The sequence below is a fragment of the Platalea leucorodia genome (genome assembly GCF_965183815.1).
Source record: "Platalea leucorodia genome assembly, chromosome: 6".
NCBI lineage: Eukaryota > Metazoa > Chordata > Aves > Pelecaniformes > Threskiornithidae > Platalea > Platalea leucorodia.
Window position 1 is genome coordinate 84,327,558 of NC_138828.1, and position 13,770 is coordinate 84,341,327.

A 13,770-nucleotide genomic window follows, 5' to 3' on the forward strand; every position below is an offset into this window, starting at 1 on the left:
CTGTCACATCTTTAATATTAATATGCTTATGTGTTTGTTATCTATCCCTTGATGCTCCCAAGGCTCAAGCTACCCAGGAGAAAACCAAGCAGCAAGGTCAATTGATACTGAGTGCCTTCGGAGGAGAGGCTTAGGAGTTGGCTGTCTGAGCACACTATAAAAGTAGGGAGTATCTGGCTAATTTGCTCATTTTTAACATCTTGTTGATGACGGTAATATCTAAGTGATCATAGTGATGGTTGGAAGACTGGAGAAAACTGAAATTAAAATGCAGTCTAAAATAAAGGCTTCAAAAATAGGTCTTCCCTTTAACATTAAAACTTATTTCTGCAGTAACTGGTTTTATTTACCTCATAAAATTTTTGGTTTCCTCTCCTCAAATTTCTAAGGAATCAGACCACACGCATTGAGTATTGTGAGGACATATTATCTTCTTCTTTTTTGTTTGTAGGATGCAAACAGATAGCACTGAGATGTGTGCTGAGATTCTCTGGAGGTTTAGCGGATCAGGTAGATCTGAGAATGCATTAATGCTTCTCATCCTTTTATCCTCCACTTGACCAGGTTGGACCTTATTCAATCCAAATCGTCCAGGTAACGCCCAATTTTGGAAGGTTTCAGGATAGCAGTCCAGCTGTCTGTGTGCATCTGCATTTCTTGTTGCTTCTCAGGACAAGCTTTTGGATTGTGTTGGCGTTCAGGTTGGGTGAGCACTTGGGTAGAGCAGTCTCAGTATTGTTCCTACATTCTGCACACTGCCGTGACTAGTTAGCACTTCCTATCCCCCAAATTGGTCTCTCTGGCCTCTATGAAAGTGTTTCCTACCCTGCAGCAGTTTTGTCTCTGGGTGGACAAATGCCTCACTTGAGTCCTCTGCCTCCTCCTCTCGACAATTCATAGCAGCACAGGAGCCACGTGTGCGCTGCCGCCCTTCCACCGCTGTATGTTCGTCTCCAGGAGGGCAAAGGCAAGGGTTGTGCTTTCCGAAGGGTCGCGTCCCTCGCGTATGGGGTCTGTCTAAAGCAAGAATAGAAACTTCTCAGGCAGATTGTCTCAAAATGCGGTTACTGTGGGTTAAGTAACCATTCTTTTTCATTCCTAAATAAGTTTTAACTTTATGGTTTGTTGTTTTTTTTAAAACTCAACATGAAATATTCATGTAAAGGCTATACACATATAATGATCTTTTCTCCCTACAGGAGAGAAATTAAAACTCTTATTTACCCCATCAAAAATTCAGTTCTGATGACAAACATCGAAAGAGACTGGATGTTTTCATAGCATGTGTGTTCTATTTGTATAGTATATTTAATAAATCTTGTTCATTGTAGGTTTTAGGCTTGGCTTAACTTGGAAGTCAGGAAGGAGAGGATTCTTTGTAGTTTCAGAATCATTCACTTTTTCCAATACTTGAGCTTCAGCTAAAGATGGGAAAGAAGTTTAGAAAGCAAAACATTCCAGGCCTTCTATTAATCTAGAAAAATATGTTTCTTGGCCTCACATAACTCACAACTTGCTGCATAAAAAATTGCAAATTGCTGTCCAATTTTGCTGGAGTCTCCTGTTAAAGATTGGAACCGCGCACGCTTGTCTCAGGAGTGATACTGGGCTAGGTTAAATGCTTTGAAAATTGAGCAAATGACGTTTAAACCTAAATTTCAAAATAGTGATTTATCAGAGTATTAAATCCAACCAGCTGGGTCCTATGTCTTTTATTTATCAGCACTCTTGAACAAAAGTTTCTGCAGGATCAGTTGTTTTACCCAACAATTCTGCAATTAAATTTGGTGAAGAACTAGTAAGGTGGTTTTCTTTGCCCTCTTGGTTTATCTCTGTACTAGTTTGGGTTTGTGGACTTCTTTTTTTCAGAGGCTCAGTCCATGGCACAACAGTTGTAGTTTGTATTAAAGAATCTGTGAATATTTGAGGGCTTTGTAGATCTTCACAGCAGATTGACTTTTTTGTCTTAATTGCATAAATTGCGTACAACTGCCTCTGGGACGCTAGCCCCCAAGGTGATCCCATTCACTTTGCAAAGTTTAAGTGATATGAATTGGACTGACTTTTCTTGCTTTTGTTCCTTGGATTGCTCAGTGGGTTATATATTTCTTGGGTTGTTTTTTTCCTGCTGCCTAAAGGAAGAAATTACCTGAGAAACCAAGTAAAAAATGAAGCAGAACTTATAAATGTTATGCTAATAGAAAACGATGGAATAATCTCACGTTATATTAAAAGAGAAAAACAACTGCAAATCCTTGAGCTATGATGAGTGAAAAATATTTTTAAAAACATGGGTATCTACCCTCTAGGAACATAATTGCAATGGGGGGGGGTTAGGGGGGGAAGAAGATAAGTCTCTGTTCTCAGTGATACTGGTTTGGGGCAAAACTGCAAATAATTCACATATCAACAGATAAAAACTGAACTTGTTATGCAGTGAAAAATTCCACTAGTAAAGGAGGAAAAGCAACTAAAGCCACCGCCATTTAATTACACGTGATTGCCAAAAAGCTAATAACCCCTTCAGCACAACGCCCTGAAACTTTCCTTTTTCATGAGCTGTTCCGATGATGGAGCAGAGCCATTGCATCCTTCCCTTCCCTTTCTGTCATACCACGGCAGCCGGGGCGAAGACTGCGTCTTAAATCTTGCAAAAGAAGATAACGCAGCGCTTTCGTGAACTGCCCTGTTTCATTCGAGACTTGCATTTTGGTGGTGGGCAGAATGATCTCTCTGTAGTTATTAAAGTACTTTGGGATCTTTCCAGAAGAAGCGTGCTACTTAAGTCGAATCATTAATTATACTGAGGAACTTTTCTGAAATGAGCTTTCCTTGATCCTAGCTTGTGATCAGTGGTCCATTCTTCCTCGCCCGGGTCTCCACCATGATGTGAACAGGTTTGGACATTCTGCCGTGCTGTACAACAGGTAAGGTTACAAACAAGCTGGGGGGTGCCGGCATTTTTCATACCTCAATAAGCGTGTACACGTAGATCAGTAACGCTGAGACCAGAGGGTTGAGGATCTGTTGCAAACCTCTCAAAGTTCTCAGATCTTCACTCTTGTAATGTCTTCAGTATCCACCTGTCCCTATCAGCCCTTCTTCTTCACTGGACTAAACTGTCTCAGCTCACTTGGTTCTTTCAAAAATTTGATTTTTTCATATTTCTATTCCTTTTTCTTATTTATATATGTATTTCTATTTCTTATTTATTTCATAATTTCGTTCAATCCATATTTCTGTTTCTTATTTCTATTTCTTATTTAGCTGCGCTGGCAACTCTTATCTCCAAATCGTACTTTCCCTCGTGGTTTCTAGATTTCTCCATGATTCAGTTTACATACCTTATCCTGCATGGCTCTTCTTTACCAGTCACATCATGTGCAGTATTTAGGTGAAATCATGGGTGAGCTTTCTGCTGTTAAGCATTACACCACTGCAATAATATCCGTGCTTTCAGGTGAACATCTGTTGCTGTATTTGAGTCTGTGGAACCAAGTTTGAGAAATGATATTTCTTAGGAGTCTTGCGTTCTGGTTCCTTTATCCTTTGAGGATACTTTCTGTAAATCAGTAACATTATTTAAAGCTCAGTTTAAGCCGGGCAGATAACTGTCACTGCCTTTAAAAGGAAGGTCTGCTTCTAAATACTCTTTTTTTGTCTCTAAAATCTCACTCACTCTCTATTTGTTTCAGTGTATACCGATGACCAGCTGTGCATTTGCTCCCACGAGGGGCAGTTAAGCCTATGCTTTAGTTCTTTCCTAAAATAGGATGAAAATCGTATTAAAAAAACTTTTTATTCAACCAAAACTTTTATTCAGTTGCATTGGCTCTTCTTCCCTGTCTTTTTAAATGTACATTTACAAGCATGGATGCACAGGGTTTTTTGGGTGACATTTTTGTGTAACTAATGAAATTTGATGTTTTGCCTGAAGCAGTTGTGATACTAAAGAAGGTTTAAAAAAACACCTCTTCCCCCCCCAATATTATTTTGTTTTGGGCTTTTTATTTTTTTAGTTGACACAATGACTCTTTGCTCAGTTGCTAACAGCCATGAAAATAACTGTGGTTTTGTCACAGCGGTGTAGCAAGATGTGACAACACTGAGTCGTTTTGTCACAGTTTCTGGATGCCGGTTTAATGGTGTGATACCGTGTCCCCAATTTTTAGCCTTCCTCCCTCTTTTGCCACTGTTCTTTCCAGGAGGATCCCACGTTTCTGCAGCATTGCAGGTATAGTCACGCTGATCAGGTGTCACCCAGAGTGTTGGGTGAAGGGGAAGGTCGGTCCATGACCTCGGAATGGTTTGACTCTGTCTCAACGCCCATGTGTTGAGATTCTCTGGCTTCTCTGAAACAGTGGAACTCGACCGACCTTTTCTTGAGCGCCTTCCTGGATTTATACGTGCTGGAACGTAATAAAACACCTTGCTCACACCTTGAATCACATTGACTTGCAGCAGGGCATGGTCTGTAAACACAGGCACAAATATTTATCTCTTTACTTGCATTTTGTCTAGCACCATGTATGTATTTGGAGGCTTCAACAGCCTCCTCCTGAGTGACATACTGAAGTACACGCCCGAGAGATGTGAAGCTTTTGACAACGAAACGGCCTGCTTGCGAGCAGGTCCCGGCGTCAGATGCGTGTGGGCTGCCGCCCCTCCTCGCTGCGTCCCTTGGGAAATGGCGACGATAGTGCAGCAGCAAAAGGTCTTTGAAGACTGTCCTCCCAAGCCAGGTATGCGTCACGTTCTTTCCATTTACCTTTCCAAAAGGCGCGTAGGGTCTTTTCTGTCTTGCGTTAGTTGTATGCCATGATCGGATCAAGTTTAAGATGGCGGGGCTGTAGTTTTGCTTCTCTAAGTGCCTTGGGAGACCTTCCTCTGACCAAGTGGCTGCAGTGGCTTGGAGATGTTTCCACCTCTCCTTCCCCCTGAAGCTGCTTGCTCATCAGACTTCTTTCCTACCGTACTGCTTGTACTTACGTTCCTATCTCAAACAGACATCACCAGTCAGGAATCAGGCCTGGACCGTTGCTCTGTAGATGTTTGCTCCCAGAACCAGCCAGCAATTAGCTGATGAGCACCACGGAGCATGGGAAAGGGGATCTGGGTCCTGCGGTGCTATCCTGTGCTCTTCAAGAGAGACAGCAGGGAGAGCGTTTTAAGAAAAGTTACTTTATTTCTCCTTCTACAGTATTATATGGATAGGGGCGTACAAAAAGAACGTTTGTTTTAAGGTCTGATTCCTGTGTTCTCCCTTATGATAATTTTTAAACAACTTTTCAACGCTTTATCCTGATGCATTCATTGCTCTGAATTGAATTATACGAACCTTGATTCTGTAATAGATGGCAGCCTTTAATTATTTAAAAGAAATTGATGTAAAGGGACATTGCTTTGATGGGCTCTCAATGTACAATAAATTTTCACAAAACACAGGCGATAAGCAATTGGCAAGATGAAGTGGAAAGTTCAAGCTTTGCATGAAAATGCTCCACGTAATTGAAGGCCAGGCTCGCAGCAAAACGGGCCTGCGGTGGGAGGTTGTTGCTGTCCTTGTGAAACGTCCTCTGGCGTCCTTTGCTTGGGCGTTGGCTGAACGTGCATGCCCGGTCTTAGTTCATGCGCTTCCATGTCTTGGTGCATTTTCTGGTGGTGTGTTTTACGGATCCTCGGGCGCTAAAAATGATTGGTGGTGCAAATGAGCGCAATTTTCTATCGGTTCAATCACATGAAAGTGTCTGATTTACTAAGTAGTCGATAACGGAAAATCTACAGGCACTACTGTTTGGTTGTATCTTTTGCTATATATAATCAAGTTCTTAGAGCTCTGTCAGGAAATGCCTGTTTTTGGTCATGCAGGTTTTTTTCTTTAATAGTTATAGACAATGAAAAATGTGATCAGATTACAGACTGCTATAGCTGTACAGCAAATACAAACAACTGTCAATGGTGCACTGACCAGTGTATCTCAATGCATAACAACTGCACAGAGGAACAGGTAAAGTCTCTCTAATACTTCTGTAGTTTAAATTTAGCCTTTGAAATATCAAATGTCCAGATGCCTTCATCTGTCAGTGTTATGACCCCTGTTGTTTCGTTATTGCCAGTGCTTGTGTAGCTCTGAGCTGCTAACATGCTTGAATTTTTTCAAGCTGGTCCAAGGGCTTTTCATGGGACTCTGTCTTAAGTTAGGAGGGCAGCTGAGGGCAGGGGAAGAGGTGGTGTGATTATTCGGTAAGGCACGTAGCCATTTGGGTTTGCTGTCAATAGAGCCTTCCGTAGGGGAAAAATAAAGAAAAACTAACCCTTTTGTAAAAGCTCTAGTAAGGAAAATGTGTCAGATGGTGGCCTGGGGGAATACCTTGAATAGGCAGTACAGGCAGCTTTTGAATACATAGGTTGCTTTGTAGGTCTGAACTGTGAGGTTTAGTGTGGTAGTCATGGCTGTTATAAACCGACATTGGTCGGATAGGGAAAAGCCTCATCTGTGCTATTTATTTTAGGTTCCTATTACTCTATATGACAATTGTCCTAAGGATAACCCTGCCTATTACTGTAACAAAAAGACAAGTTGTAAAAGCTGTGCCATGGATCAAAACTGCCAGTGGGAACCTAGGAATCAGGAGTGCATCGCTCTACCAGGTAGGTATTGGTTGGATTTGGGTAAGAAAAAACCCCAAATTCACCCAGTCCAAAAATTGCTTTTGTTTTTACCCCATTGTCTGTGATCTTTTAGTGCTAAGCTGGAGTAAATAATGTTGTTTAATCATACCAGCTTTGGTATGAAACTTTATTTCTAGTAGATTCAGAAAGTCTGATGGACTATTTTTCAGTCCCAGTTGTCTGAAGAGGAGTATGATCATTTGTATAATTATTAGGCTGTATTTCATCTCTCTCTTTTCATTTGATAAAAGCAGTACTGTTGATATAATAGGCTTCTGGAAGGTATTAGATTTAATAATGCATGCTATTTAATTTTAGAAACTAAAATTGTGCAAAAGCGTAATGGCACATACTGGACGAATTAGGCAAATAACACCTAAAGTGTATAACGAAAATTCTCTTATTAGAGTGTTTCCAGTGGGAGCTCATGGGAGTTGATTATTAGTCCCCCTGTAGTAATGGGGATTTTTTTCCCAGTGACTGGGCGAGAAATATAGCATCTTCAGTGATTGACATTTGCAGTTAATAAAATACAGAGAAAGGGAAAAAACCAACACAGACAGGACCTTTTAATGAGCATGGAAAACCTTCCCGTAGTAACTCTGATAGGTCTGGACGTGTCCAGGTCTGGTGTTTGCTAGTCTGGAAGAGAGAAAAAATGAAGAGACTTTGGAGAAGAGCCATGAGAGCGAGAAAAACATCTTTTAATGAGATAGATGAAGAGCTTGGTCTGGTTAATTCGTTGTAGAAAAGGGGGTGACTTGATCATATGTGTAAAAAGCCCATCTGAAAAACTGACACTTGAGAGCTTTTCAATCTGTTAGAGAAATCTAAACCAAGACTTGGGAGCTAGACATCAGCTCTACAATTCACACTGAAAATGTCCATCAGGTTTTTTTGTCAGGGTGGTTATGAGTGAGGGAAATAATTAACCGCAAAGTAGAAGGAGTTCTTCGGCAGTTGGCATGGCTGTGCTCAAGATGAAACAGGGATTAATGTTGGAAATTTGGTCCTGTGGATGGGATTATCACAACTGCCCTCTTCTGTTGAAAGATATCCTAACAACTGTGGTTGAGTAAGTGGCTTTAAGCCATCAGCAAGATACTCATTTCCTTTCCTCTACTCTTTCTTCTACAATGATTTTACTATTCGACGTTGTAATAAGTGCTTTGACTACCTACTGCAGAGAACTAAATGGTAACATCACACTTCAGCTCCCCCAAACAGCTTTCCTCTTCCTCCGGTATTATTATACATAGATGCTTCTGAGCGTGCCGATAAGTCGTGCTGGTTTGGGATGGGGCTGTAGGTTTTATTTTGGCGAAAGAGCTCTTTCGCTACTTTGAACGTTGTGAAGGTCACTTGCATCTCTGGTTTTACTTTCTTTCCTCCCCCAGAAAATATCTGTGGAACAAACTGGCACTTGGTTGGCAACTCCTGCTTGAAAATTACAAACGCGAAGGAGAACTATGATCATGCCAAGCTGTCCTGCAGATCCAACGGCGCTTTGCTGGCTTCTCTCACGACCCAGAAAAAGGTAGAATTTGTTCTAAAGGAGCTGCAGAAGATGCAGTCTTCGGTGAGTGCTTCTCTTTTATGTCCCCTGAGTAATTAAGCTCTGGCTGTGGAAAAGTCCTTGCTGTGGTATTGTATGCTCTGTACAGAATAGACATGCCTCTTAACTAAAAAGGACTGATTTTTCTTTTGAAATTCAACATACCCTATGGGTGCTTTTGAACTGAAATTGTAGAGAATGTAAATGGGAAAGATAAATATAAACATACACGGTGCCTCAAAGGTATCACTTTCTGTAATGAAATCACACGCGCATTTCTCTTGTGGGATACATGACTGCAGCAGGAGTCCTCTCGTGACTTGTACACAATATTTTATAAATAAAGGTCCCTTTGGGGCACCAGAGGTGTTTAGTGTAAAGCATTTAAAGTTATTTATTCTGCTCAGAAAAGCGGCTGTTTAAAATGTCGGCTTCTTACTCCGTAGAGCTGCTTGGCTTATTTGGAGTTATTTATGTTTGATTTAGTGGCAGGTGCTTCTCTGTCGGAGATGGTGAGAAGTGAATTGGAATCTGTCCCTCTTCATACATCAATAAAATAAATTTTTCTTTTTTTTTTTTTTCCCCAGTCCCTGGCAGAAGCGTGGAGGTATGCAGGGCAGGTTGTGTAGGTGGTGCTAAAGCCCTAGCAAAGACCGATGCTGTGCAGCTTTGCTGAAATCCTGGTTTAGGCTGCAGAGCTGCTGCGGCTGACGGCGCATCAGGGTAGCTCCTCTTGGGTCCCCGTGGGCAGGGCTGGCAATCGGGCAGAGTTTCATATAGGAAAAATGAGACTGGAGGCAGTAGGATTGCTGCTTTTCAGAGGAGAACATACTTCAATACTAAAGAGAAATACTCCCCTGTTGAAATGAGAACCTTCCCTGCTTTGATTCCCTTTGTAATTTTAAAGTGGCATTTCAACAATTACTAGGTTTTACAGGGGATTCAATTTAGCCAAGAAAAGGTAAGGTGCAATTTAGACGAGATTGTTTGTTAAATCTTCTGTAAAGAGAGGAAGCTGAGCCTGGGATATTGTAAAAGTACGTGGTTCGAACAGCTCCAGGTGTTTCTGGATATCCCAGTGGTTAAGTGTAGTGTAAATTCCTAAAGACACGTGGCAACCCTTCCCTAATAGTGTTTGAACCCTTACACTGGGGAGAAAAAAATTGTTAATTTATGTATGTTTGTTTTTATCTACAGTATCATTTTAAAAGTGAGCCTTAGAAATCTAAAGAGCCTATTAGCCCTTTTTAATTGATATTAGTATTGAGTGCTTGTACTGTGGGAAAATGCCTTTGCTAAAAAGCCAACCTCTATCTGGTACTTGAATTTTTGCCATTCTGTGGCACGCTGCTGCTGGGCTGGAGGAGGCTCTACTTCGCAGTTACTCCTTTTTTAAGTAAGCTGTGTATAGACGTTTTGTAATAATAATAAGCAAACGCGTTGGTGTTGGCACACAGTGCTGTGTAACTCTGTCGCTGTTAGAAGTCGCAGCTCTAAGGTTTTAGAGTGCGTGAAATCAGTTCGAAGTAGATGATGGTTGTATATAGCAGTAAGGGAAGACGTATGGGCTAAAGCTTTCCTAGGACAGCTGCGCCACCACAGCGGTTTGATGGAAAAAGATTTTAGCAGTAAAATAACATATTGTACCAATACAGTTAAAGTGCCTCTCCCCAAAATAAAAGTGTGCTAAAAAATAAATTGCCGGTAGAAATAGTTGTGTAATGAGTTCTTCATATTGAGAATTTTATTGCCAGCAGCAGTAATTTAGATTTGACCTGCTCTGTCTCTCTCCCCCTCCATAGATACACACTCTTACACAGCAGAGGTCTTCTAGCCAGACTGTGGAGTAGGCAGATTGTATCATTTAAGTCGTACAGGGAACTGCTAGTTTTCTTCCTCGTGTCAAACTGTAGCTCCAGAATTTTTTTCCCTGTGCCTAGCCATTTATAGGAGTCACAAACATATAAAGAGCGACTGGCAGCTAATTTCATACTCAGCCAGTATTAATGTTTGACTTGCTTTCCTCCTGGTTTGGATAAGTAGAAATGCAGTTTGGAGGGGGAAAAAAAAAGGTGTTTCCTGACAGATTTCTCTGTCTCTGTGCCATTTAATTCTGATAGCACTGAGAAACAAATATTTCCCTTATTACGTTTTTGCAACACCTAACCTGGCAAAGTTGTTAGGAACATTACGTGATGATGTCTATTTTCTTTTAATACCTAAGGTAATAAAACTGGATATTAAATCTACCATTTTCCTTTATTTCTAGCCCAAAACTTTGACTCCATGGGTTGGACTGAGGAAAATCAACGTGTCGTATTGGTGCTGGGAAGACATGTCTCCCTTCACCAACACCCTGCTCCAGTGGCTCCCCGATGAACCAAGCGATGCTGGATTTTGCGGTTATTTAGCCGAGCCTTTCCAGCAGGGACTGAAGGCAGCCACGTGTATCAATGAAGTCAACGGCAGCGTCTGCGAAAGGCCAGGTGACAATGTCGAACTTGTGTGTCTCGTGGGGAGCAGGTTGACTAATAAGTATTCATAATTCCTAGAGAGTAAAGAGGATCCCATTCATGACATTTAAAACTAGCTGCATCATGACTTTGCCAACAAAAAATGGTTCTGACAAAGTGTCTTGTGTAGGTATTGCATACAGGAATTGGAGATTTTAAAATCAGCTCTACATTTGCACTGTTAACTGTAGAATGCCTGAAGTACATGATAGTTTAATTATTTTTCTCTAAACTACATACCTGAATGTGACATTTAGGTTAATTATGGTATGGAGCAATTTAACAAAAATAAAAAAGCTCCTTTCCAATTGAACTCCCCTTTCCCTCCTCCCCTGCTCCGTAGCCGGGGGAGGATTTTATCAAAGTTTGAAATTAATTGGGCAAGACACTTTGGAGATATGAGAACTTTGAAAAAGAAGCTGTTTGCTTTTGGGAAAACTTCTAGCTTTGTTGGACCTGCATACCTTTTAAAGTGGCTTGGTCTATTAACTCTCAATTGTAGCTGATTATTTCTGAATACCAATTAGTGCCTCTTTAAGTTTTATTAAAAGTTGCTTGATTACATAAAATTTCTGAGTAACCTCCACCACCTTAAATCGTTCTTTGTGGAAGTGCAGGATACAGGTCCTGAATGTGGAACCTGAACTCAAAATTTTGTATATTTTAACTTGCAGCGCTTTGGATTGGTTTAAGCTTTAACTTGTTTTTTATGGCCTGAGAATAGTCACTTGAAGGAGATGATAAAGCACTGGCTCGCACCAGAAACTCACGAGTTAGTTCTGCTTTCAGCACTCATTTTATGTGTGGAACTGATCAAATAACTTAAAACACGTCCCTGTGTGCTCACATAAAGCGTGGGGTTTCTTGCCAACACTTCGGTTGGGAGAGTGGCTAAGGAACACACCAACAGACCTGCAGAGAGATAAAGACAACGTTCATAACGCTATTTAGATCGGTTTTAAGGTGGATACCTTAAAAAGCATTCACACTCATGAAGGATACATAATAAGAGAAATGATTTGACAGTACTCACTGCATTTCTCGTATTCGCTGTGGTGTAAGGTATCTCCAGCTGCATCCAGCAACACCGCACCACAAATGAAGCGTTTCAAGTCTGTGATACTGAACTATTTTTTAGCCATGACAGACAGGGCTTTTTATCTTCTGTCTTTCTATCTCGGGGCTCGTTACCTGTTTCTTTCTGGAAGAAAGCTGACTCTTGTCCTCCCGCCCGCAGCCAACCACAGCGCCAAGCAGTGCCGCACGCCCTGCGCCCTGCGGACGATGTGCGGGGAGTGCACGAGCGGCAGCTCCGAGTGCATGTGGTGCAGCAACATGAAGCAGTGCGTGGACTCCAACGCTTACGTGGCCTCTTTCCCCTACGGGCAGTGCATGGAGTGGTACACCATGAGCAGTTGTCCGCGTGAGTAATTGCTTCTGCATCTTGCCGGGTGGGCTGGAGTCTTGTATTTGCTGCCATTTGCTAGCAAAAGTCATCAAAGCCTGCACGTCGGTCGTGCGGTCCAGGGGATTTTCAAAAATAAGAAGCGCCTGACCCCAGGAGCTTAGGGTGTGCAGCTCCTTCCTGCGGTATGCTCTGCATCATGTAAAGCGTTAAACAGAATTAGGTCCGAGTTACGGGAACTATCAATTAAACTAAGTGGCGGATGGTCAAGGCTTTCAAGTGAGATGATGAAATCTCGACTTTTTTTTCAGAGAGAGAAGTGCTTGTTTCATTATTTGAATTCCTACCCTTCAAATTAATTGTTACAAAAAGAAGTTAATCACATAAAATTATATATCTCTTCCATATCTCTTCTATTCACATATGGAGCCATCTAATTTAATGTTAGACTATCAAATCCAAATCAGGGTTTACACCAGTGTTTTATTCGGAAGTATTGTCTACTATAGCCCACAGCAGGAATTTCTAACTTATTTTAAATAAATTATTTATTCCCCCCACCCTTTCAGGTAGATGTGAGCAAGCTGCAAAAGATTTCTGGTGCTTTGGAATATTGCTTTTTGTTTTCAAGCTGAGGTGAAATAGTCTAGAAATTTAAAAAGTGGTCGAACGGTTTTAGAAATTATTTTTATTTGTGTTGAATTCTTTAGGAGCTAAGTGTGGGCAGGGGAGTCAGGAAAGCCAGGGCTCTCGGGGTAGCAGAGCGAGAGGAATGCCTGTGTTCCCCAGGAGGAAAGTTGGGCAGTTCCAGCTGCTGCAGTTGCTCCAGGGACTTTTGGAAGCTGATGAGAATAAGCCTGAGTAGCTCAAAGTGTTGCGGAATAAGAGATGGAGAAAATTAGTTTCAGATAGCAGTCAAACCTGAGAGTGTGAACTTCCCATATTGCCAGAGGTCCAAAGTTGGAGGACGCAACAGGCAGATGAGTAGCCTGAAATAATGGAAAACAATGTTTTTCTACTACTTTTTTTTTTTTTTAAGGCAAATATTGTCAATTTAAACATCAAAATAGAAAGTCTGCTCATCTTGGAACACCAAGAATCTACAAAATATTTTTAAGACGGTATGGGGAAAGGAATAGAAAAACTTTTCTATATGTGAAGAGTTTGTCACCCCTGCAATACAATCCCATTGGAGAAAGGAACAGTTAAAGGATGGCGATGGTTTTTCCCTGGTTTAGTTGACTGCTGGACCCAAGGGATCTGCATGTGGCACTCTGAGCATGCTAAGAAGACAAATTCTATTCTGTATTTGTATTCTATGCTTTTTGACTCGGATAAATACTTGAAATAGTAGTGTGTGATACTGAAATGTGTGCTAAGAAGAGACTCAAAGCGAGTAAACAAATTGGTTTTTAGCCTTTGCTTCCGGATGGCTTGCTTTATCATCCGATCCGTTGTAAATCAATCTGAGATCTTTTGTAGGTGGGAACGTTAACCTCTGGTTTTAGTGGGTGGTGTTTCATGGTTAGAAAAACCTTACGTGTGTATTGCTTTGTTTCGTAACTCGCTCACTGATTAATGCAACCTTTGTTAATAGTTATCTTAGATGCTAGAATAAATACTCT

The 13,770-nt window shown here is 41.2% G+C and overlaps 1 protein-coding gene across 6 annotated transcripts in view; it reads left to right on the plus strand.

The window, feature by feature from the left end:
• The window catches only part of ATRN (attractin), a 157,274-nt gene that overhangs the window by 61,893 nt on the left and 81,611 nt on the right, over window positions 1–13,770 (plus strand). For all 6 annotated transcript variants that reach the window (XR_014228556.1, XM_082315657.1, XM_082315656.1 and 3 more), the window contains exons 11-17: window positions 2,843–2,927; window positions 4,522–4,742; window positions 5,886–6,007; window positions 6,513–6,651; window positions 8,070–8,251; window positions 10,497–10,713; window positions 11,978–12,163. Coding sequence is in view for 5 of the 6 variants with exons in the window: in XM_082315657.1 (XP_082171783.1) it covers window positions 2,843–2,927; window positions 4,522–4,742; window positions 5,886–6,007; window positions 6,513–6,651; window positions 8,070–8,251; window positions 10,497–10,713; window positions 11,978–12,163 (1,152 nt within the window). In the remaining variant the exon portion in view is untranslated. The remainder of the gene's footprint in view (window positions 1–2,842; window positions 2,928–4,521; window positions 4,743–5,885; window positions 6,008–6,512; window positions 6,652–8,069; window positions 8,252–10,496; window positions 10,714–11,977; window positions 12,164–13,770) is intronic.